The sequence below is a fragment of the Hippoglossus hippoglossus genome, chromosome 12, assembly GCF_009819705.1.
Source record: "Hippoglossus hippoglossus isolate fHipHip1 chromosome 12, fHipHip1.pri, whole genome shotgun sequence".
NCBI lineage: Eukaryota > Metazoa > Chordata > Actinopteri > Pleuronectiformes > Pleuronectidae > Hippoglossus > Hippoglossus hippoglossus.
In genome coordinates this window covers 18357166-18382408 of record NC_047162.1, presented here as the reverse complement: position 1 = coordinate 18382408, position 25243 = coordinate 18357166, and the positions used below count along the sequence as shown (strand labels likewise).

Below are 25243 nucleotides of genomic sequence, written 5' to 3'. Positions count from 1 at the left end.
TGTTTTTTAGCTTAAATGTCCGAGTTCTCGCCGTTTGGCGAAACTCGCAGCTCTCGCTACGTGAGCGCGGCTCCGGGCCGAGGACAACTGCCGACATTTAAGATAAAAACATGGTGTCAATGATGCCAGGAGCAGTATGTTGTTTTTTTTACGTTTCAAGTTACTTCAATTGTTTTGGATTTGGCTGCAACGCTGTTTGTCCCCGAAACTCCCAAAGTGTTTTGTGGACTCAAACACTAATCTGAATATGAGCAGAATATGTCTCCTTCAAGCAGTTTACACATCCCTCCGGTTCCTCACTGAACAATACTGTATTTTTTTTTCACTGTACTGTAAAGATCATGCATCAGTTTGACAGTTAATGCAAAAACGTAGCAGACCTGCATGGATTCTTTTAACTCCAGTGGAAGAAGAAGTGCCTGTGACCACACAATGAGCACTGAGTAATTGCCGTTGGCCCGAACTCCTGCTTCGTCTAATCTGAGAAGTGCTTGGGTCCGGAGAAAGGACGAGAGTCTCTAGCTCCTCGGCTGAATCAGGGTTGTGTGTCGTGTGCAGTCTGCAGGGAACAGAGGATTCAGATGAGCAAGATCTCAGGGAGCGGAGTTTACCTGCCTCGTTCGATTAGCAGCTCTGAAGCTGGGAAAACAACCAAACGAAATTTCTTTGCTTAGGATAATTTGCTTTCACAAAACTGATGTGATCAAACAAAGAGGAAATGTACTTAATCTTGATTTCAACCAGATGGATTACATTAAAGTTTAAAGGGTTTTATCCACCGGTTTGCAAATTCTGGTCTGGTTTGTTTAAATGTTTGTGTATTTACATTTGATGATCATCATTCCACATGATTGCCTTGGCTGGCTGAGACTGATCATTGTTACTTTACCTGTTTTACAAATTGTCATTTTACAAAGATATGAAATGACAGGCTGGACATCTGTGTTGTGCTTATTCCTTCATCAGCTCGTTCAAAGACGTGTTCCAGCTGAATAAAAAAAAAGACATAATCAAAATGTTCACACTGTGCGATCTGTGTTTGATCTTTAATGTATCGCATGACGTCAAAGTTTGGGCTCGATTTCCAGATGATATCACACGATTTGTCTGGAACAATATTTTGTAAGTTATACCAGCGTGATACATGTGTGTGTCAGTTCATGGATAATTCACGTATATTAATATTAAAATGTGTTCACAGCAGCAGGTCCTAAAGCAATACAGGCTTTAGGCCCTTGTTGGAAATACAGTTAAGCATAATATTTCATTTTATCATATTATGTAACATATAACTATATATAAGTTAAACATATAGAACACATTTGAAGTTAAACACCATTTAGCCTAAATATAATTTACCATATTTGGTTCAATATTATTAAAATAGGATGATATAACAGATTCAATAATAAATACATTTGAGTTGGGTGTGGGCGGGGTCATTGGAAGGGTTAACGCCCACCCCGTCACATGACCGCACAGGGCCCCTCCCTCCCTCCCTCCCTCCCCCCCAGCTCTGACACTTCCGCATCAGTTCCCTCCCCCCCCCCCCCTCCTCACCTAGCATTAGCATGTCCCTCTGTGTTTACATCGTGTGACGCCTCATGACCGCGGACTCCTCGCCTCGCGTCGCCCGTCGGAGCCGCTGCTGCCGCCGCCGAGAAGCGTCTCGTTCCACCGGGAGACACCGGAGCAGGAAGCTAAAGCTAGGCTAGGCTAACTGTGGGTTAGCTTCCCCGGAGGCTAGCGTCGCCTGTGGACCAGGGGACCAGGAGGAAGGTGAGAGGGGGTGAGACAGGGGGACAGGGTGAGAGGGTGAGAGGGTGAGACAGTGAGAGGGTGAGACAGTTCACCTGAGGGTCTAACAACATGTCAGGGGGGGGGGGGGGGGAGAGAGACACTGCTGCAGAGGGACACATGAGCCCCTTTAGCTTCACTAGCTAACTGCTCTAAAATCACATGTTTACATTTAGTATAATGTCATGAATGAGTTCTTAAAGTATTGACTCGTTAAATGTCTCCTACACTGAAATAACTTTAAAATGAAGGTGTGTGTTACTTAGAGGAGCTGCCCCATGTTATCACCATGTTATCAGAATTAACCTCCTTTTATTAAAACTTTGAATCAGTGTTGAAGCTCGTTTCAGGGACAAGTCAAAGCAGAGGGCCTCAACAGGGGGTCCACTCATTTAAATGTCTTTAAAATACACATGAACATGAATCCAACACGTTGTAGTGAACGGATAAATGGAGGCAGAAGACGTTATGTTTCAGTCATCAATGCACACATTCAGCGACACACAATAGTAAAAACACGAATATATGAACCTGTGTATTATTTGAATAGCTTAGTATTGAATGCACAATAACAGGGTAGCTATGTTTATACATGGCACTAGGCCCAGTTTAATATGAAACACAATTTTATACAATATATATATATATAGTCGGGGGTCCCTGCTCCATCTCTCCATCAGTTTGGGGGTCCTTGGCCTGTGAAACGTTGAAGACCCCTGAGTTAAAGGCTTCAGGCTTTAGAAGTTAAAGAGGTGTTTTAAAGAACAATCGTGAGGTGGTCAATAGATGTCAACGCACTGCAAATGAAGAAAAACACATGCAAATAGAAAAAAGACACGTGCACATTTTAGGGAAACAACTTCATCAATTTGACAACACGGCCTGCAAAAAGTCACAACACATGCAAATACAGAAACGAGCTGCAAAAAAGGAGGTGAAGGAGGTGATGACAAATTTAGTCCGACTGAATGTACAAAGCGTAGAGTAGTTTGCATCATGTAAATCAAGTCTTTTTCCAGAGTCAACAATCGGTGACAAAGCTCCACAGACACCACGCTGGAATTTAAAGTAACTTCAGTCCACTGGAAAAATGACTTTAAGTTAATATCAGAAGGGTTTTTTAAAGTCTTGTGTGTGTTTACACCTGATTCCCAAAAACAAAACTCCAGCAAGTTCCGAGCTCCTTATTGTCAACTGCTCGTGATGCTGAAGGAGATGGAAATGATGGAAACTCATTTTGACTATTGATCGAATCATTAATAGAGTCATCAGTTAACTTTTAATATCGATTCGATTTGTTCCATCAGACCTTTCGACAGCTTCTATGACCTTCGATCGTCCGCCCCGATCAGAGGATGTATCCGCCTGCTAGAAAGGATTTCATCTCCCTGACGCTCAGTGACCCGCACGGGCACAACTACAACAACGGCAAGCACCGCCGACAGTCCTGCTGGAGGGTGAGTGGTCCTGAACTCAAGTTTAGACGGAACAAACGTTGGTTTTGGCACCGGAACGATATCACAGGTTATCACGCAAGATATTTGGGCTTCATTTCTGGATAAGTGGGAGGGAGTGAAGACCTGTCGTTCGCCCTTTCATTCACAGTGTTTGTGTCGAACCAATCGCAAAACCTCACTGAGCCAAGTCGTGGAACACACATGTGGCGTGTTCTCATGCACACCATGATAGACTGGCTCACACAGAAAACCAGTAAAGAGACAGAAGGGGACTTTAAAAACGTTATGGATTTTATGATGGATTTCCGTCAGTGCTCCAAATGGCCTGGCCAACTCTGACAGATAGGTTTGTGTGTGTGTGTGTGTGTGTGTGTGTGTGTCAGAGAGAGCGAGAGTTGGACAAGGAGGTGCAATGGAATCGATGAAATAGGATTTTACTCATTTGAAACAGTACAAAAATAGAAAATCGATATGCGGCTGTCAGTGTTGATATTGCTGTGGGCCACAGATAAATCAATGTATCCTGTGACCACAGGTGTGTGTGGGTTGAACGGGTGCACGTATCTTTACAGGCGTTACATGATACTGTGTGGTGATTGAGTCTAAAGCGTGATTTATTTTCAGTTTATTCGAAGCTGAGTCAGAGCATTTATCAAAATTCAAATCAGTTTCCACTTTCAGTCTATAAGTATCTGTAGTGTTTGGGAACACGCTTCTCTGCAGATCACTTGTTTGTTAGTGAGTGTAACTGGTTCTATGTGAGTCTCCCTGCCTCCTCTGTGCAGATAGAGAATAAAACGATTTTCTGTTTTTAATCTACATATAAAGAATGGAAATGACAAAAAAAATCTCTATTCAAATATTGCACAGAACGTTTTTTTTTTAGGTTGAGAGAGAAATGTGAGTACATCAGACCTTGACGTTGAATAATAAGTCTTCTGGTGAATTATTATTTATTGACGAGGAACCTCTGAGCTGCACAGAACGTTCTCTCGTGTGCGTTAGTTTGAATGAACTGGAGCAAAGTCACCGTCCCCCTGAGATCGAGTCTTCTGCGTGTTCTGCTGCTGCTCACACATGCAATGTCCCAATAGTTTCATGGTGTTGCACAGGTGTTAATTAGAGGAGGTAACCGAGTTCTAGCAGCCTGTCTCTTGGTCTCCTGGGACACCCTGACTCTGTCCCTCCCTCTGCACTGCTCAGGTGAACGGGTTAGATTGTGTAGTTGGGATCTGTCACCGGGTGGAGAGAGATGTTGAGTCTGTCCAGGGTAAGCGAGACGAGGAAGGTAGGATAAACAGTTTTGTAAGACTTTACGAGGAGGAAGTGCTTAAATCTGTCGTCAGACGCCCGCGATGTGATTTCACGGCCGTAACTTCTGTTGGTTTATCTGCTGACAGAAATGGAAGCAGTTGTCTCGGCTCCAGCGAAGCCTCATCCTGCTCCTGCTGGCTCTGCTGCTCATAGTCGGACTGCTCTCATATCCAAGCATCTCGCAGCAATGGGGAGGTAAACAGTGCTCACACAACACGACACTGACTCAGACACAGACAATCTGTCATTAATTAATCTAATGATGAAAAACTGCAATTACTAAAATACCTTATTGAGACACTGATATGTTTGTTTTGTCAGGGTTAATTTTTCTGCTGTTGCTCTTCTAAACTTCTGCACATGATGTATTTGATTTTCACACCACGTCCACGCTTCTGTTTCTTCATTCCAGCCACACTACACCAGTGTTTTGTTTTTTTTAATACCCAAAAAACAAGCTTGAAAGAGTTCTCGTCACAGCAGATAAAACTCCAAACTGCAGAAACTCTTTGGAAACGTATGATATATTGTTTGTCTGCCTTGGTCGAGGGGAAGTCAACCGTCATGTCTCATTCTTATGGTTCGTCTATGTTTTTATAAGATGGGCTTCAGGATCATAATGTAAAGATTAGAGCTTGACCCAAATATTGTCAGACGATTTTATCAGCCGATATTGGCCCTATCACATTTATCTGTGATATGTTTTGTGCGATGTTTGCAACAGTAATTTATTCCTGTGTTTATATATGTGTTTATACAGGGTTTCTCCTATAATAGTACAGAAGAACCCCTGCCAGGCTAAAATACATTTTTTTAATACAAAATTTGATTTTGATATCGATCATAATCTGTTTTGCACCGTTGCTTCATAACTCTGTGTGGTGCTCTTTGCATCCTTCTCTCTCTCCGTCTCCCTCTATCTTGCTCTCTCGCTCTCTCGCTCTCTCTGCCCCTCTCCAACACTTTTCATTGGCAGCACCGGGATAAATCCTGCCACTTCAGTTGGCCAACAAAACACCCGTAAAGGTTTTATCATCCTGTGCAGGCAGGCCGTTCCTCGTCACAGTTTCAGCTGCAGCTTCAGTCTGAGCTTGATTTCTTGTTCACTGTGGCTGTAGGTGCGTCTGACAGGGACGACTGGCTGGAGCTGACCGACAGGGAGTTGAACGCGGCTCCTCCAGCGGTGAAGCCTGTGTTGGGTCTCGATGCAGCGAAAGCCCTCGCTCCCATGCCGGTGCCACATTTAGGACCAGCTGATGTTCCAGATACTGTGGCGGAGCCCAAAGGACCCATCATCCCTATTTTGGCAAAACCTCCCATTAAGGTTTGAGTTCTGTTTTTATTCATCACAGGGACGTCAACCAGAAATAAACAAAAACATAAAAATGCAATTTCCGCAAACCCTAATGACATTTTAATGAGTTTATACTGTGGTTATGGGTCTGGAATATCCCTTCACGTGAAACCATTGTTATTTAGTTTGCTGATATGGTTATAATAGACCACACTTAAAGCTGTAATACCCCTTGTAGCCCACATATTTATTCACTGTCAGTCCTGTTCCGTGGAGCGTTCATGTCGTCTCCCCTGTTTCTAGCTCTAGCTGTTTGTTTATCCACAGAAAAAGACAATTACGAACAAGAGGGGTCCACCGAGCACGAAGAAAGATGGCAATGCTTCAGACGTGGTCGCTGGAGAAAATCCAGAGCAAGTTGTTGTTCACGAAGAAGAAGAAGGAGGAGAGGACGAGGACAAAGAAAAGAAAATTGTCAGGTGATCTGTTTGTTTCCCTTTTCGCTGCTCGGAGAATTTGCATTTTAATACGAAAATACTCCGAAGATGTGAACCTGATTTCTCCCGGCTGCTCCCGGGGCCTGTGGCAGCTGTCTCGTCTTTTTTGTAGCACATGTATCCGAGAGGCAGGCATAAATAATTCACACAGGTTTCTGCTCTCGTCATGCAGCTGGAGAGGAGCGATGATTGAAGCCGAACAGGCCACAGAGCCTCCGCCTTCGGCCGCTGAGAAAGACGCCGCGGCGCCCCCGGCCGACCCCGCTGCCACCGTCCCACCGGAAGGTCAGTACCCAACTGCTGGTTTTCCTGCGAAGAGATTTGAGGCACACAGCAGGCATACACATTTTTATTGAGTCTGTGAGATGTTAAACTGCCCCAGAGCCCAAGGTCACACCTCTAAGTGTCTTGTTTGGTCTGACTAACAATCCAAAACCAAAGGGAGCAATAATGTGATGAAGCGAAGCCATAAGTTTCTGCCATTACAAGTCGGCAACAGTTCAAACCTTTCACCCTTCTTGGCTCCACCTATGACGTTCTCGTATTTCCCCTCAAACAGATTCTGTAAAGCAGCACTGGCCCGGCTCCTTTTTCCTGATTTACAGTTTCAACACTTTCAACTTGCAGGATAAAGCCCTGATGTGCTCAAAGCCGGAGCATTAACACATGGCACAGAATATTCTATCCATCCACTGAAAGTAATCACGGTAGAGAGAGAGAGAGACTCCGAGAGGAAACACAGGCTTTAATATATCACTTTCATTTCTTATTTATTCCTTCCTGGGCCTTTTGTAGTATCAACTGGGAAGGTGGACAGACTGGAGGCCGTACGCGACGCCTTCAGACACGCGTGGAAAGGCTACAAGGACCACGCCTGGGGTCACGACGAGCTCAAGCCCATTTCCAAGTCGTTTGGGGAGTGGTTCGGTTTGGGTTTGACCCTCATTGATTCTCTGGACACGATGTGGATTTTGGGGCTAAAAGAAGGTATCTTATGTCACTTCTTCAGTTCTTCAAAACTGTCAATCTTTCTTTTCCTCTGTTTCTGCCCCTCACTCTTCTATTCTGACTCCACACAGAGTTTGAAGAAGCAAAGAACTGGGTAGAGAAAGAACTCACCTTCAACAAGAATGTGGACGTTAACCTTTTTGAGACGACGATCCGTGTGCTCGGGGGCCTGCTCAGCACCTACCACCTCTCAGGAGACCAGCTCTTCCTAGACAAAGCAGTAAGGCACCAAATGGTTATTCTAATTAGAGATAATGATATTCATAAAACTTTGTATAGCCTTTTAATACAAAACATGCAGCCCAAGGTGCTTCCAAAGAGTAAAAATGTAAAATAGAGTGGAAAAAGAAACAAACCATTGAGTAATAGGACATAAAACGTATGATCAACAAATCAGAAAAGACATTTAGAGGCTATAGAACATGTGAAGCATTCACATTGTAATAATTGGGGTTGTAAAAAGGCTCCGTTAAAATGTTGTCTTTAAGATCTTTACATAGAGTTTTATACACAACAAGGACGACTCTTATTGAACAACAAGTGTAGCAGCAGAGTTCTGGATTTAACCTCAGTGGACTTTTTATGAAGACCAGTAAAAAGTGCATTGTCAGTGTCTCGTCCATTTGATATGAAAGTATGAATGATTTATTTTCAGCATCTTGCTCCGTTGGGAATTGCTGAGCTTAGCAAAGTTTCTGGGATGAAATAGTAACACCCTGGTCTAAAATAACACTTGTTGTGTTTTCAGCCTTTGGTCTCTTATCCTCATTTAGTTTGAGAAAGTTATTATCACTTAGCTTAACATATATTAACATATAAACTTAAAGGAAGCCTTCTACAATGTCATGTTATGTTTTATTTCTGTTCAGAGCAAGTGCAGAACATATTCAGAGAGGTCGTTAGCAGTGGGCGTTCTGGAAGAATTCATTGTTTTAACTGGTTTTAATTATCGGGTCTGTTTGTTTTTGGAAAAGCTGGAGACCTCTGCAGATAATTCAGCTCCCAGTAAAAACCCTCCTGATCAATGAGCGCTGTTGGAAATCCTAACCTAGAAATAAAACAGCAACGAGTTGTTAAACGATGAAGAAAACAACTCTTAATAATAAAATGTTACAAGTCTACAAATGAGTAAACAACTGCAGTAGCTTACTTTTAGTGTTTAGAGTTTCTGTTCACTCTTGTGTCTTCAGATTTGTTGTAAATCAATTTCCCCTCATTATTCAGTTCTCTCTGTTCTTCCCACTCAAAGAAAGATCTCGGGTCCAGGCTGATGCCGGCCTTCAAAACTCCCTCAAAGATCCCATTCTCAGACGTGAACATCGGGAAGGGAACCGCCCACCCCCCGCGCTGGACGTCTGACAGCACGCTGGCCGAGGTCACAAGCATTCAGCTGGAGTTCAGAGAGCTGAGCCGCCTCACCCAGGAGCCACAGTATCAGGTCAGGAGGATTCCTGTCATATTAAAGTGTTCTGCAGTGTGAGTGAGTGAATGAATTATATTTGCATTACTTTGAACTGTGAAAAGATGTGATGTGAAAAGCAGTGTTTAAGCAATGTTTCCTGGGTTCAGATTGAGCGTTTCAGTTCCGTTAGAATCCGACATTAAGTACAGCTCGCAAACGCTCGTGGGATTGAAGTGACGAGCGTGAGCCGGGATTTACTTTCACTCCGTCGTGTTGTCAGGGTTTGAGTGATTCCAGAAACGAGCGCCAGCCTGACAGGAAGTTGAATAATGTCTGTCATAACCCGAGCCTGAGACGCAGCTTTTGATGAGGCCAATTTCGTCAAGTGTGAAATTGCGTATCAATTTTCCAATGATTAATCACACATGAGCAGTAAGCGAAGGGAAACTGTTTTCTCATGTTTTGGCCTGAATCTTGTTTTCAGGAGGTCGTGGACGAGGTGATGAAGCTGGTCCACAAGCTGCCAGGCAAACACGACGGCCTGGTGCCCATGTTCATCAACACCAACAGCGGACAGTTCTCCCACAAAGGAGTGTTCACGCTGGGAGCCAGGGCCGACAGCTACTACGAATACCTGCTCAAACAGTGGCTGCAGGGGGGGAAGACGGAAGACGAGTAATTTCCGTTTTTTACATCTCTTGGGTTGAAGCTCTCGTGAGAAAGAAGTAGTCAAGTTGAATCAAATAGATTTGAACTTCAGAGCAGAAACACAACATTAAAGGAGCATCTGTAATTCACCGAGTTTCAAAGCAGGATGTCAGCTTAGAAGTTGTTGCTACACCAAGTACAAAATATGATCCTGCTTTTCAGAAGATTACTTTAAACGCTCATATTTAAGTTGATACTTTACAACACCACTTTTAATCTTTTCACGCTGACTAAGGTTCTGTTCTTGACGTGTGTGTTTCTTGTGCAGTCTGTTGGAGGACTACCTGCAGGCTGTGGAGGGAGTGAAGAAGCACCTTGTGAAGCAGACGGGTCCCGGCAGGTTGACCTTCGTCGGAGAGCTGTCCCACGGCCGCTTCAACGCTAAGATGGTACCGATGCTCGCCGATAGTCAGTGTGGGGAAACACAGGGGGTTGTCAGAGGGTCAAAGGCGCCTTATTTATCCTCGGACCTGCACATAGATTAGACACACAGTGGTTTGGAAGTCATGCACACAGCTCACTAACTCCTGATTGCCAAAACGTGCTGCGCAGACTGTGACCACCTTGTTGAATCAATCAGGGCTTAATCCTTTTGGCTTTTGTTGAATCAGTCACTGTGCAAACTCTGAGCAAGCTGTGCAGCCGAGCCTCAACTATACTCCCAGCTGCAGACACCGCAGAAGTGAAGTTCTTCTTCCTATTACTGCTTCTTTCTAGTTTGCCCTTGACATCACCTTGAACCTCACGTCATCCTTTCTTTGACCTTGACTTCACGATTGTACCTCTGCCCCCCGTGTCGCTCCTCTGCAGGATCACCTGGTTTGCTTCCTGCCAGGAACGCTGGCGCTCGGGGCCCACAACGGCCTCCCCGGGGACCACATGGATCTGGCGGTGCAGCTGATCGAGACGTGTCACCAGATGTACACGCAGATGGAGACGGGACTGAGCCCAGAGATCGCACACTTCAGCCTGCAGGCCAGCGACGGGCGAGACGTCGTCGTCAAGGTAAGGCTGTTATTATTTATTTATATATATCGATTTTCATTCATCATTAATATTTATCATTAATTAAATAAGGCTACTGACTGGATACTTGGATTTAACACTTGAAATATTGGAAAATCTAGTTTTTCTATTCTATCTCTTTGTGATTTAGTTGAAAGAAATAAAAATGAAAAAGAAAAGATAGTCAAAATAAAATAGATGATGATGAAAGTCATCATAAAAGATTCAAACTCAAGATGAAGGTTGTTCTGAGCCTCCGTGTCTGATTGTTAGTGTGTTTATTTTTGACAGCTGAGGGATGTAACGTGTACAGACAGACTTTTTGTACAGTTTAATTATTCTTTATCTGCTTAAATAAGGATTTATTTGAGAAGTATTCAGTGCTTCTGTTCCTCAATTCGAGGATAAGGAACTTTAATTGTTGGTTTGTCAAACTTGTCAGAGTCAGATCCTTCCCCGGGAGGTTTTTAAAAAAAAAAAAATGTCTTGATTCTTCCCGCAAAGAGCAATAACCAGTCTCATTAAAATGTTCAGAACAATTTTTATTTTTCACAAAGTACGATGACAGAATCAGAATCTGTATAAATCTGTGTCAACCTGTCTGTTGTTTTGAATTGAATGCGTCTGCTCTTGTATTTTATCTTTAATTTAAATGACTCATGTTGCTTTTTCTTGATTTGTGCTTTATCAAAGTCTACATGGTTGAATAAGGAGTCAACCAAAACTAACAAAACAACAGATTTCTATCTGATTGCTTCTTTTAAATTGTAATATGAATTGATATTGTGATATAACCGATGCTGTGTGTCCTGCAGCCGGCAGACAGACACAACCTGCTGAGACCTGAGACGGTGGAAAGTCTCTTCTACATGTACAGATTCACTAACGACACAAAGTACAGAGACTGGGGATGGGACATTCTTCAGAGCTTCAATAAGTACACGAAGGTACCAGCTTCACTTTAATCTCCCATTTTAATTATCCTGTCTGTTCAAATACTGCAAAGAAGAAGTGGCCTTGTTATTTTCCTCATATTGCATTACTACGTTCACTCCGGCAGTTTTTATTTTAATTATGTTTTTTTTGTTTTGGCTTTGAACAGAATCCAGGTCAGTTAACAATCATTAGAAGTGAAATTTAACACCGAGTTTCAAAGTTGTGTCTGCTCATGGGGCAGAGGAGGCTCTTCAACTCTGCAGATAAAAACCTCTACATCACACGAGAGGAAAGAAACATCGTGTGTCTCCTTTTTAATAAAAAAGACAAAGTGAGATTTGCTCTTGGCTTCAGTGGGTTTTTTAATGTGTCAAACTTCAGACTTTTGAAGGAAAGTCAAACATGCACCATCAGAGGTTTTCTCTGCCTCATTAAACCGCTCTGACCTGACACCTCCACTCCTGCAGGTCCCCGATGGCGGCTACACGTCCATTAACAACGTCCGTGACCCCCTCAACCCCGGGCCCCGGGACAAGATGGAGAGCTTCTTCCTGGGCGAGACGCTGAAGTACCTGTATCTGCTCTTCTCCGACGACCCGGAGCTGCTCAGCCTGGATAAGTACATCTTCAACACGGAGGCACACCCTCTCCCCATATGGCGCTCGACGCCCAAGTGACGCTACCGTGCGGGAGACGTCTGTCATAAACGATCGGGGGCACAGGATCCTGTATGAGTCGAACAGCTGCTCGGTCAGAACCCCGTCCAGGCCGGAGGACAGCGGCTCTGTGGTGTCCACCGTCTTTCACCATCCAGGAGTTCATTCTGTTTTTCCTTTTTTCTTTAATTTTTATATAAGGAAAAGGTTTCTGTTGGAGCTGGTCTCTGATGTAAACAATCTTTTGTGAGAATCACTGACTATCTGAAGCTGACGAGTAAGAAGAAAGTGGGATTGCTTTATTACCTGGGAAACGGTGCGAGCTCTGGTGTGTGTGTGGGTGTGGTTACAACAATTATGATTCCCCCCCCTCGTTCGTTTTTCTTCCCAATTTGAGGAGTAGATCCTCGTTAGTCCTGTAGAGTCAGAAGTCGTGGCTGTGAAGTTGAAGTAACCAATGGTGGAGCACACTCAGCGAGATGAAGTTCGATGCTCTGATGAAGGGAACACGTGCTCGTGTATTAAAGTGAAGTTTAGTCACGACTAGTCAGCACTTTGTTATTTCCTCTCAGGACATCGTCTCCCCGTACTGGGCCGTCCTGAGTGTTCTGGAGAGGTGCTCAGTTCCAGTGCAGCTAGTGCCTTGCTGAAGAGCAAAAGGCAGAAGATTCCTCAATCATAGACTTTATATAAAGATGGACGACGGTGTTTAATTCCTCCCACTATCTAGAAATGAAGCCAGAGTCTGAGCAGCAGTGGGGAGGTCCCGTTGATACGAGCGCTCGACCAATCACAAGTCTGTTTCAGCTGTCAATCATCAGAATCAACTTATCAGAAACTTACTCGAACATCATTGTGATAAGAAGTACCTAAAATGACTTAGTTTGGTCAGTGTCCCATCTGTTAACATGGAGGGGACAGGGTTTATGGCCTATACTGCAGCCAGCCTCTGGGGGGCGATCAAGACACTTTAGCGGAGCCGTCATGTCGTCCATCTTTATACAAAGTCTGTTCCAAATACCTCACGTGTGTCTTAATTAGATTAAAACCTGATTAAAACGGACTCTAATCGTAGTTTTCTCTTAATTTAGAAGATTTGTGAACCCCCAGAAATCTTTGCACTGCAGATCGATCACGTATCGGATCCTTTTCCACATGTAGCAGGAATCGTATTAACACCAAAACACAACTCACAGTTTAAAGGGAAATCTGGTTGTTCTATCTTTAACTTAAGAGCATCAGTAGAAAGAAATCATGATTTTTAAGTCACGTTTAAATGTCGTTAAAGTTTGAAGGTATTTAATAGTTTGATGATTAAATCAGACCTGAGAGATTTCAGGTCTGTAACAAGCTGACACCTGGTTTTATTATTGAATGTAGACATTTGTTCTGTTCATTTTTTGGGGGGGTATTTTGCATTTGTGTCACAGAGGAACACTACTAAAAGTCTCATCTTGAGTTTTATTAAATCCATTTTTGTTTTAAATCAGATACAGGAGAATTATCTGAGGCCGCTGCGCAGCCTTAAATCTGCCGTCGCTGTGAAGTCGGATCAACAAATGAACAGAGTCATCATTTCCTGTGTCAGGGACGATAAACACGCAGACGTTCATTCATCCCCTGTTCACAGGCGACTTGTCCAACAAGTGAAGTCGTGTGGAATTTGTTTCTTACTACTCGAAGGAGTTTGATTCATCGCTGTTGAGCAGTCGCTGATTTCCCGTCAAATGTGATGCAGAGCGGCGCCGGAGCTCTTGTTTTCCACGTGCTCATTTTTGAAGGATGTGTGTCCGGTGTCGTCTCGATTCAGGACACAAGGTCGCGTTCTCGCCACCTCTCCTCGTTCCGTGGACGCCGTCCAACACAGAGCCATAACCCGTGTCGTCAGTGGACGTGCTCGAACATTTGCCAACGCTCTGCTGTGCCTGAAATGTAAAATTATGCTTTGGTGGTTTTTTGTTCTTTTATTGCTGCTGCATCAGTGGTGTTTACTTGTGTAGTGCTAGGGGGGGCGGGGGGACTGACAAAACAACAATGGTGTACATATTTCTAAATGAGTAAATGGTTTCTAACTTGTCTACTGAATCAAACCTGTGTCTCTGCTGATTTGTGAGCTTTACGTTCTGCGCCATCGTGATGCAGCTCTCGTACGTTTCCACACTTATACTTATTTCCTTATAAAATACTTCACCTGTCTGTTAAAGAAGAGGTCTCATGGCTTCTTGAGATCAAGCTGCGTCCTGTTTCTGTCCAGTTGTGTCCGTGAAAAGTTGGACATGACACGTTTTGGCTGAGTATGTGAATGTGAGAGCTTTAAAAACAGTTTCATCATGTTTTTTTCTGTGTTTATTGAGTGAGCTCTGCAGACGCTGTAGCTCTGACTCTTACGCACCTCTGATACGATCTTGATGAGCACAATACCATCACAACTGAATCTGTCAGGAACGCTCCACGCTTGACGGGATGAGGCCGGCGTCAGTCTGTCGTTCCCTGATTGTCATCGAACTCCGTGAAAAATACGAAAATCGTTTCGTGTGCGACTCGTCTTCAGACACTTTGACTCCCGGGAGGATTTATCTGCGACGCTCGAGCAGATTGGCTCCGGCAAAAAAAAAAAAAGATGAAGTTGTTTTTCCAACTTGTGGCACATTTGGTTTTTTACAGTGTTTGGATGATTTTGCATTAATGATTTGTGAAATGTCCGATGCGATGTACAGATGAGGAACAATCCAAGTCACATGAGATCAGTGTGTGAAAGTCGCAGGCTCCAGTTGAACCTGCAGCTTCTTCACATTCACTCTAAATATTCTGCTTCATCTTTTCACTGTCACAGTTTTATTGTTTAGCAACTGACGGTAACACAACAGATAAAAGAGCAGAAGTGACTCATTGAGCTCCCACGGAAACTATTTAAATCAACTTGACGTTTCATATTCTAGTGGGTGTCACGGACGATTCTAACACCTTGAATAGCTAAAGGACATCGGGCTGGATAATCGCTTTTTCTTTCAACAAGTAGAGGTTTTAATTTCTCTGCTGTTGGTCAAAAAACAACATTATTTTAAAAGTAATTTGGATCTAAGCCATACAGCCAATGACAGCTCTGCTATTCAACTGGATGGAGGCGACAGAAGACGAGTGCTGGTTGTTTCCTGGCTCCTGCGTCACTGACCTCGAGTCAGGGGCCAAACACCAGTAATCAACAATATTAAATACTGGGAACAAAAAGTCAATAATCCATCATCTTCTTTTAGAAACATGTAAACAAAGTGTTGATTTTAAATTGTTTTTTTCCACTTTTCTGCACAAACTAATGAGTTGACGTGGTTTTATCAGTTCCTCGTGTACGTTTGCACTCATCAAGCTGAATTGTTTATTAAAGTTATTTGTTATTAATCAAATCCACCTCCACTGTGCAGGGGACTGAGCACTGTGTGAGTCATGTTGTGTCACGTTCACCCAGTGCAAAGTATTTTCCTGCCCACTAAGTTTTTGAATAAAGGTTTCCAGCGAAGGTTTTGTACTGTATCTTGTGTCGGGTTGATTTTTTTTTTTGATTCGAGGCTTCAGCTCGCTTGTCATCGATCTCACCTGTGGCCTGATGTGTTGATCCTTCCAACACCAGGGGGCAGCAGAAGCCCCACCCGCCGCTGTCTGAACCCACTAATGATCCTAATGAATGCAGAGGTTACAGATGCTGTTCCAGGAAATGGTTTTCATGTCTAAAGGAAGGAGACGATCAGCAGTGGAAGGAGGAAACTTCAGAGTTTATGATGCAACGTTAAAGAATCGTATGTTTCTTAACTTTTCTTTTCTTCTTTGAGATTTATTCAGTAATTTCTTTGCACTGATCTGTTCAATCGTTCATTCAAAGTGTTTCACAATTGACTGATGAGCCAAGAATAAAAAGAAAAATAATCTATCGCACATCTACCACAAATTTGTCTTTGTCTTTGTTTTGTGATTTGTTGAGTTTTCTTAATTACTTTGGTGTTTTCTTATTTGTCGTTTTTGTGATTTGTGTTTCTGTTTCCATACAACTAAGCAGTTTTGATTAATTTACGATGTCAAACTTGATTTATTCATTCATCTGTGGAGTCTTACCTTTTATAAACGGTTCCAGACACCTGACTCTACCACCTTGTGTTTTGACTTCTGATCGGGAGTTGTTGTGTTATCAATAATTACGGATTGTGTCTTTCATAAATGTAAATATGGAAAAATCCAATCATGAGAAATAATGGATTTGACAAAAAAAGCATAATTCTAAACCAACCTGCAGAAAACCTCTGTGTCAATAAGACTCTCGCTTCTCTGCAAACAGACGGATTCCTGCATTGATCCTGTTCTAGTTTCACCGTGTGGGATTCACTGCGGCTGCCAGATGGTTTCAGACTCCAGATATAATCCAACACCCTTTAAATCCTCGGTGCATAATTAGCTGTGTGTGTTTCCCAGGTTTGTGTTGCTGCGGTTAACCTGAGGGATGTTGTGTGTGTTAGCGGTGTAGTGGTCCTCGGTTCAGCCCGGGGCTCAAACCTGCGTCTCTCCCCCCCCCCCCATGAATATGAAGAATAAATTCTCAGACTAATTGTTGCCTGAGGGACGGATTCAAAAGAGACTCACTTAGCTTTTTGTCAACAAACTGGTCTGAAAGAGTCTGATGAGTGTTTCAGTTTCTCTGCTCTGTATTCACATTGTGAGGCTCGGCGTCGCCTGCTGTGTTCAGGGATGTGTGCGATCAAAGGTTGGACTTGAAGCTGAGAGACGTTTCCTTTACGTGACTTTGTGTCATTAATTGAAAAAGTTTAGATGCTCTAATGTTCAGATAACATCACTTTCCTCAGACTGTCCACTGCTGCAGCTCCTCTGTTCAGCCTCTGTCTGAAACACTCGGTTTTAGCTCCTGTCTCTTTAAGAACTCCGCCCCCCTGCTCTGATTGGCCAGCTGATCCTCTCTTGTTGTGATTGGTCAATTGCTTTCCAACGTATCGCTTCACCTGGGGTTCGTTCGATCTCAAAAACGTTTTGCAGTTTTTCTACGGTTCCCCGGTTGAACGACGTGTTTCCTGGAAACCGTGTTCGTCGTGTTTCGATTTACGTTTTCTCTCGTTTGGTGGGCGTGTCCGAGGTGTCGCCCAATCAGCAGCGACGTGTATCTAAACCCTGCTGTTTTAAATGCAGAGGGGACAGTTTTTGACGTTTATTTTCTGTGTCTGAAACCTGGTGAGGTGGATTTTCTCTCTCTCCTCCTCCCTCCTCCCTCCTCCCTCCTCCTCCCTCCTCCACCTCGGAGGCAGGTGATCCATGGACGACTCCTCTGATCACTCGAGAGCTGGATTCATCCGAGCAGCCGGAGACCTTGGCTCCCGCTCGGAGCTGCGGGCTGTTATCTATCAGAGAAGTGTCAGCCTCCATCGTGTGGTCTCTCAGATGAGAAATTAAAGGAGAGGCAGGGGGATTGAAGGACGAGAAGATGAAGGGGCTCCGCTCGCCGGCTGACAAAATCATCTTTGTTAGTTACTTTGAAATCTGTTTCACAAATATCTCCTCAGATAATCTGCTCCCTCAGAGTTGGAGGACACGGAGCCGGCTGGAGACTTTATCGTACATCAGCTTTTATAAATGTTTACACGCTGGTGAGGGAGGTTTCTACTCACAAATAACATATATACACATCAAATTTAGCCAAATCAGTACAGTTTTAAATTATAAAATTGCACTTATCCTGCATTTCTTTGCAAAATATCATCGCAAAATATGTTTTTACTTTTACAAAATCAGCAGGAGCATTTTATTTCTTTCCTCAGCTTGTTGCTCATATACTGTGTTTTTCCTCTATTTAACACGGAGGCCCTGGGGGTCACTTCTTTTCCTGCACACTCTTTATATCCAACTTAAAAGAAAGAAATAAACTTCTTGTACAGTTTACTTTTCATCACATCTGATGCTGCAAGGTTAAAAGTGCACGTTTTGGTGAAATTAACTTCTCTGTTGTCAAGAAAACCTCATTTTTATTTGAAGTTTGAGAGATAGGAGGTCTTTCTTTTTTTTTCTTCATATTTTCTCGAAACTCATCATCATCTGAAGTGAAGAGCGAACCCATGACTCTGCACATCCTGAAGCAGCAGAGTGACGGGCGTCTGCATTCGGCTCCGGCAGATTCTCCGTCTCAGCTGATGTGAATCTGCAGATCGTGCAGCGCCGCAGCGACTCGTGATTGATGTCCAGTCTTATCCCTGCAGATCCTCCGACGGGCCTGAAGTCTGCTGCCTCTGTGTAAACGGTCTGTAAGTGAACCGTTACTGCAGCTTCTCAGCTCAGATGATCAATCACTCACAAGCACAGTGAGGCTTTTTATGGACCAGGATCAGTGTCGTGTTGAGAAGGGTGAGGGATCAGGAGCTGAGAGCAAACGGTTCTACCACCATCTTTAAATATCTCATATGATGTTGGAGTGACACCGCGGCCTCCACAGAAATGAGTTGGTTTAGTTATTCAGATTTCCTTATTTCCAATATCTGGTTGGAATTGGAGAAAGTTTGGGTCAAGGAGAAATAAGTTACGTCTTCGGGCTTTTAAAGGCTGAAAGTTTTTGTCGGTCCGACCTTTCAAAGTTCTGCAATAAATAAAACCTTTATGTAAAAAAGAACTGAACTCACCTCTGGCTTCAATCACATCGTACAAACCAGGATGTGTTCACAAACATAAACAAACACAAATATATAGATCACAACTCTTTTTCTAAGATTTATATTTTCTAATCAAATTGGAAAAAATGTGAAAATACACAAAGTAGACCTTTTTTATATCATACATAGTTTATATTTACAACTATTTGTTTCTACATCTATAGAGAATACATGTCTATTTCACATCAGCTTATTTCTGCACAAATTAAAAAATTCTAATTCAGTGTAATCAAGGGAAACAACCACAGAAAACACTGATGTCCTGATGTGTCTCACATTATTTCTGTCCCCCCACACGTTTCTGCTGGTGTCCTTGGACTTTCTTCCTGTTCCTCTTGTGTCTTCAGTTGGATCTTCACCACATCTTCCCGCCCGTGTGCAGCTGCAGCAGCTGTAAGTCAATGATAAGCTGCCTTTACACCACAAGTCACATAAGTCTCCATGGAGGCTGATGGGGAAACGGTTGAAAGTCATTGTTTCAGACACTCTTCCAATTACGTCGCATTAAATATGAGACTTCACACAGACCTTTAAGCTTTAATTGAATCACCTGAGCTTTAGTTCTCACCGTCGAGTCGTTGTCACAATTGTGCATAAAATATATCTCAAAACGTTAAATCCGTGCCTCCTTCCGCACGAAGAGAAAGTAATTATACTTAATCCTTATCAGCTAAATGTCGCAGCGCAGCACCGAGTCTCTGAATGAAGCTCTCGTCCCTTCAGCTCAATAGACCGGGTTTTATTTTAATGTTAATCACCGGGGGGTCGTTGAGGTGTGAGTCCAGTGTGAAGGTGTCACCTCCCTGCAGCCGGAGCATCTCAGACCCTCTCGGGTTTTTAGGACGTTTCTCATGACATCACCTGAAAAGGATTGTGAACTTGGACCAAAGCTGTTTCCATAGCGACACATTTCATTACAGTAAGTTTCAGATCTGAGCTCCAGACGCAGGATGTGGGTTTTGGTCTGATGGGAGATAAATGAATCTGGAGTCTGGGTCTCACCTTGATGTGTGTTTTACTTGTATTTTATTTAAGAATTAAACTTTGTACTTCAGTTGTACAAATATAGTACTTTCTATATTTGTTTATTTTCCTTTGCAAATTTGTATAAAAGCACAAATTGATTAGAGGATAACGCTTTAACATGAACATGAACACCTGAACATACATCAGTGTGATGAGAACAACTTCAAACAACCAACATCGTCTTTGAGAAAAAGTTATATGATGTTTGAGTTTTTAGTTCCGTCCACGTCCAATCTGCTAACATGGAGGAGGCGGGGTTTATGATCTACACTGCAGCTCAAGGGTCTTGGAGGGGCCCTACATCATTTTCATTGTGCCACCAGGGGGCGATAGAGATGATTGGGCTTCACTTTAAGAGCTGTCATGTCGTCCATTGGTTGAAAGATGCTAAAATATCCCACAAGCTAAACTCTGACTGACGTCTTTGTGATGATTTACAGATAAATCAGCTGCTGCAGCTTTGAACACAACTGGATCTTTTGTATTTATTTCCAGGTGTTAAAGACTTAATTATCTTTAAATTTGATGAAAAGTGACGACTCTGCCGAGCTGTTCCCTCGTGACCCGTCACAGTCGATTACCTGCAGCATTCAAGCCTCGTTAAACCTGCAGAACGACCAGTTAACCATGAAATGTGGCCATTCGCTCGTCTCTGCTTTACTGTTGGGGGGGGGGGGAATCTTTTCTGGAGGTTCAGGGCTCCTCCGGGTCTGACCGGCTCCAGGGAGCAGATATCACAGTCTGTGGCAGATACTGACGTTCCAGCTCAGAGCGGCCGTCTCTGCATTAACACATTATGAGATAATTCATCTCCACCCTGGATTCCATCACTTTCTGCAGTTTAAATTGAAAACTGATTAAAAGCCCAGATCCTCGGGCCTCGTGGACGCTCATGCAGAATTCACTGTGTCCATTCCCTCCCCTTGTGTTTGTCCTCCTGTCTCTCTCGTTCTCTCACTCACTCCCTCTCTGTCTCCCTCACTGGACTTCCTGCATGTCTCCCTTGTTGTGCAGCGAGTCCAGTGCAACACACTCGTCAGTGTTTCCCGAGCGGTGACGTCTGCTAACTGCTGCCATCAGTCAACGTCAAACACACACACACACACACACACACACACACACACACACACACACACACACACACACACACACACACACACACACACACACACACGTGCACACGTATGTACACGGCCTCCCTCTGCTCCTACACACAGATATAACAAATAACGACATTTGAATATTTGCTGTTTCACCACTTTTCAGATGTCACTTTGATTTCTGTTAACTTGAAACACTAATTTGTTCTAGTTTTTATGATAATTAACTGATTAAATGATAATTCCATTGATCTCAGAGAAGTTATAGATTCATCAATAACGTTGCAGATGACACTGATTCATTGTGACCATAAACTGGAATCGACACAGAGAAATGGGATTGATAATAAAAGCATCATTCACCGAGACGCTGGTCACCACGGCTTCTTCTTCCTTCCTTCGTCTTTCCTCTTCTTTCTTCTTTCTGCTTCCTCTTCTCCCTTCTTCCTTCCTACTTCTTTCCTCTTCTTCCTCCCTTCTTATTCCCTCTTCCCTCTTCCTTCTTCTTTCCTCTTCCTCTTCTTCCTTCTTCTTTCTTACCTATTTCCTCTTCCTCTTCTTCCTTCCTTCGTCTTTCCTCTTCTTTCTTCTTTCTGCTTCCTCTTCTTCCTTCTTACCTCTTTCCTCTTTCCTCTTCTTCCTTCCTTCTTCTTTCCTCTTCCTCTTCTTCCTTCTTACCTCTTTCCTCTTTCCTCTTCTTCCTACCTTCTTCTTTCCTCTTCCTCCTTCTTACCTCTTTCCTCTTTCCTCTTCTTCCTTCCTTCTTCTTTCCTCTTCCTCTTCTTCCTTCTTCTTTCTTACCTATTTCCTCTTTCCTCTTCTTCCTTCCTTCTTCTTTCCTATTCCTCTTCTTCTTCCTTCCTTCTTCTTTCCTCTTCCTCTTCTTCCTTCTTCTTTCTTACCTATTTCCTCTTTCCTCTTCTTCCTTCCTTCTTATGTCCTCTTCCTCTTCTTCTTCCTTCCTTCTTCTCTCCTCTTCTTCGTTCTATTTTCTGCTTTCTCTTCTCTCTCCCTCCTTTTCCTCCTCCTCTTGTCCTCACTATCCTTACATTGTTATTGGTTGTTGTGTGTTGTGCTAATGTGTTTTATTGAGGATACATTTAATTTATTGTTGCACATTTATTATTATTATTTATCTTCTGTTGTCTGTGTGTTATTCTATTTGGGTTTTTGTTTAATAATTTCTACTGTTTTGCACATGTGAAAACTCGAAGATGAAATAATTATCTTTAACATCAATGTGTTATTTTTAGTAACGTGGTCGCGGTCGTGTCTGTGCCGTCTGTCATTGGCTGCTGGCTGCTGGCTGCTGCGTCACTTCCTGCAGGAGGACGCTGCGAGGTGGAGGATCTGTCGCGCTCCTCAGTCTCTGTAGTAAACTGAGGAGGAGCAGAGGAGGAGCCGCGGGTCACCTCCACTTTCACCGGATCGTAGAGAACACCACCGAACCGGAGGAATCCAGCTGGATAGGAACCGGTCCTCCTCCGAACTTCGTCTGGAACTGGAACCGTGAGCAGGATATGAGCAGCTCCTCCGGACGCACCGCGGGAGTGTAAACACAAGTTTTCTCTTTCTCTGCGTCCAGGGATTGTTTGGCTTTTTCTTATTTGGATTTCGTGCGTAACCGAGTGGAAGTAGTTTCCTGGCTCGGCTCGGCTCGGCCCGGGAGCGTGTTGTCGGTGAGGCGGACACCTGACCTGCGGATAAGCTCTGACGGAGCGGGACGAGGCTCTTACGCACCGTTACGCACACGAAGTTTGCAGAATCCAATTAGCGTGATGGTTTCTAAATGATGGTAAGTGCTGGTTAGTTTGTCGGTCGGACTTGTGGAAGTTGCGCATTTCTCGGATCTATCGGCGGGATTGTAAGTGAAGGGGTGGGGAGGGGGGGTGGGGATCGGTCATGGATGCGGCCGGAGCGCGCGTCCCCCAGTGGTCGTGATGCCAAGCCCCGCACCGCCCGCGCGTAATGCCCGGTCCCGTCGCTCTCTAACCCCCGCACCAGCGTGGCGCCGCCGCGTCCCGGCCGCGCCGCTAGGATGAGCAGCACCGACCTGGAGCGCGTGTCGCTCAGCTCCTCCGCCAACTCGGTGGCCTCCAGCGCGCGGACGCTGTCGGCCAACGTGCGGAAGCTGCACAACGCGCTCAACCTCCTGCTCAGCGACTTCGAGAGGGAGCAGTTCATCCACTGCCTCAACGTGTACCACTCCAAGCGCAACGTGTACGACCTGGTGCAGACCCTCCACGTCATCCTCAACGCGCCCAGCAAGCGGCAGCTGCTGCCCCTGCTGCGGCTCGTCATCCCCCGCTCCGACCAGCTCCTGTTCGAGCAGTACACCTCGGAGGGCCTCTACCTGAAGTCGGATTTAGCGGCGAGCAATGGCACCGGCGACCCCCCGCCGGGCGACTTCCCCAGCGCCAGCCCCACTCCGCCTCCGGGGCACTTCTCGCCGAGCAACCCCGCGGAGTTCCAGGTGGCGCTGCGGGGGTCCCCGGACACTTTCAGCACCAGCAGCGACGGGACGTCTCCGCTGGTGCCGCTGCTCGGGAGGAACTTCATCCACGAGCCGCCGGGGGAGATCCGGCAGGTCAGCATGAAGCGGCACAAGAGCAACGAGGGCCTGGGCTTCAGCATCCGCGGCGGCTCGGAGCACGGGGTCGGGATCTACGTGTCGCTGGTGGAGCCCGGGAGCCTGGCGGAGAAGGAGGGTCTGCGCATCGGGGACCAGATCATGAGAGTCAATGACAAAGTGTTCGAGAAGGTCACACACGCGGAGGCAGTGAAGGTGAGTTTGACTCCACATGCACCATCTCAGTCTGCTGCTCTCTCCTCCATTTGTTCTTCACTCACCACCGGTCGAGGCACATGGTTCTGGTTCTGTTGGTTTAAAGGACAGTTTCTTCTCCCAAGTGTTTAATCACTATGGGAACTTCTGGGTTTCTCTATTGTTGGAGCCATTCCTTGAAATTTTGTTCAAGGTGCTCATCCAATCCACGGTTCTTTATAAGATTACCGAACTCATTTTGTTTGTTTAACTTTGTACGAAGAAAGCTTCAGTAAAGTACCTGGACTGCTGAGTTTGTTTTGGTGTACGTGCTGCAGCGACGTGCTTTGCCTCTTTTAGTTGTCTCTTCAAGAAAAGGACGAAGCCTGATGTTGTGAGGTCTTGACCTCAACTTGCTTTGAGATATTGATGTTGTGAGTTGGCACCAGACAGTATACGGATGTGGGCACCTTCAGGCGATGATGTGCCACTTCTGGCCTCGACAAAATGGACATGAGCCTAAAGTTAGGTTAACATGCAACATTGCTGTGGCTCACTTGTGACCCAGATCTGGCAAACAGGAGCCGACGGCCCAGGTGCCATCAATCCAGGTGGTTTATGTTCCGGGTGACAGAGCTCAGTGTGGGCCGACTCCGGGCCAAACCAATCTTTTTCTGCGTGGGTGTTCTTCTACTCTATCTCTTCTGTATAATCGCCTCCTGGCTCATATTCATTTGGCCTCAGTGTCGAAGACTTGACCTCCCGGAGCCAACGAGCTCGATTTGTGAAGGAGGATGAATTGTGTTTGCTGGAAGCTGCTCTGGCTTCTGACGACTACGTCTGCAGGAGCTCGCATGTTAAGCAGGCAGGTAACTAGACACCTTCACAGCAGCTGGTAACCATAGTGCAGTGTGTGTGTGTGCGTGTGCGTGTGTGTGTGTGTGTGTGTCTCTGGAAAGTGGCTCCACTGCTCGGCACTAAGAATAAGAACTGGGACGACTTCAGCCCTTTGCACCACTGTGAATGCCAGTGAGTGTAAAGAAAGCCTATTAGCAAATGAGGTGATAAAAGAGCATGTCTGATTTGTGTACAGTGCAGATTGATTTAGACGGAGGCCTTGCAAGGTCCTTGGTTTTTACGAGCCAGTTCATTGAGCTGAAAATTAATCTTGGTTATTTCTTCTCTTTCCCCTTTTGGCTCATTCACTTGTACTTGCTCCGGCTGGAGGCTGAACGTGGACTCCTCGTGTCCCAGGATTCATCGTTTGTTAACAAAGGTCGAATCAATTGTAAAGGATCCGGGGGAAAACACTCCCCCAATGTTTTTTTGAGCTTTATTTATCGGTTTCACTTAATTAGAAATGGATACCTGTTAATTCCTAGTCACCTCAGCCAGGGAGGTTATGTTTTCACCCCCTCTCTGCTTGTTTTTAAAGCAAAATTACACAAAAACTACTGGAACGATTTCCACGAAACTTAGATCCTGATCGGAAAAAAAACAGGCACCATTAGGGAACTGTTTCTTTGCTGATTTTGCACAATTTGGTGGAGCTTGGCTGGATTTAAGAGGACTGTTGGGCCTTGGCGG

General features: G+C 44.6%; 2 protein-coding genes across 5 annotated transcripts in view; both read left to right on the top strand.

Moving 5' to 3' along the window:
* The first annotated feature begins 1515 nt into the window (after window positions 1–1515).
* man1b1a (mannosidase, alpha, class 1B, member 1a) lies at window positions 1516–24578 on the top strand. Of its 3 annotated transcripts, none has more exons than XM_034603253.1 (15): window positions 1516–1779; window positions 3105–3254; window positions 4655–4763; window positions 5687–5892; window positions 6190–6341; window positions 6532–6644; window positions 7155–7346; window positions 7439–7587; window positions 8617–8805; window positions 9254–9444; window positions 9746–9866; window positions 10288–10482; window positions 11298–11429; window positions 11886–12419; window positions 24567–24578. In XM_034603253.1, exons 2-14 carry the CDS (start codon window positions 3153–3155, stop codon window positions 12093–12095), a joined length of 2061 nt encoding a protein of 686 aa, XP_034459144.1. In that variant the 5' UTR covers window positions 1516–1779; window positions 3105–3152; the 3' UTR covers window positions 12096–12419; window positions 24567–24578. The 3 variants fall into 3 exon arrangements, with proteins under 3 accessions (XP_034459144.1, XP_034459143.1, XP_034459145.1); XM_034603252.1 differs by lacking the exon at window positions 24567–24578 and adding an exon at window positions 14329–14339 and having other exon boundaries at window positions 11886–13872; XM_034603254.1 differs by lacking the exons at window positions 1516–1779; window positions 3105–3254; window positions 24567–24578 and adding an exon at window positions 3280–3600 and having other exon boundaries at window positions 11886–13315.
* whrna (whirlin a) overlaps window positions 22931–25243 on the top strand; it is an 85482-nt gene continuing 83169 nt past the window's right edge. For both annotated transcript variants that reach the window (XM_034603251.1, XM_034603250.1), the window contains exon 1: window positions 22931–23677. In XM_034603251.1, coding sequence (XP_034459142.1) covers window positions 22931–23677 — 747 coding nt within the window. The remainder of the gene's footprint in view (window positions 23678–25243) is intronic.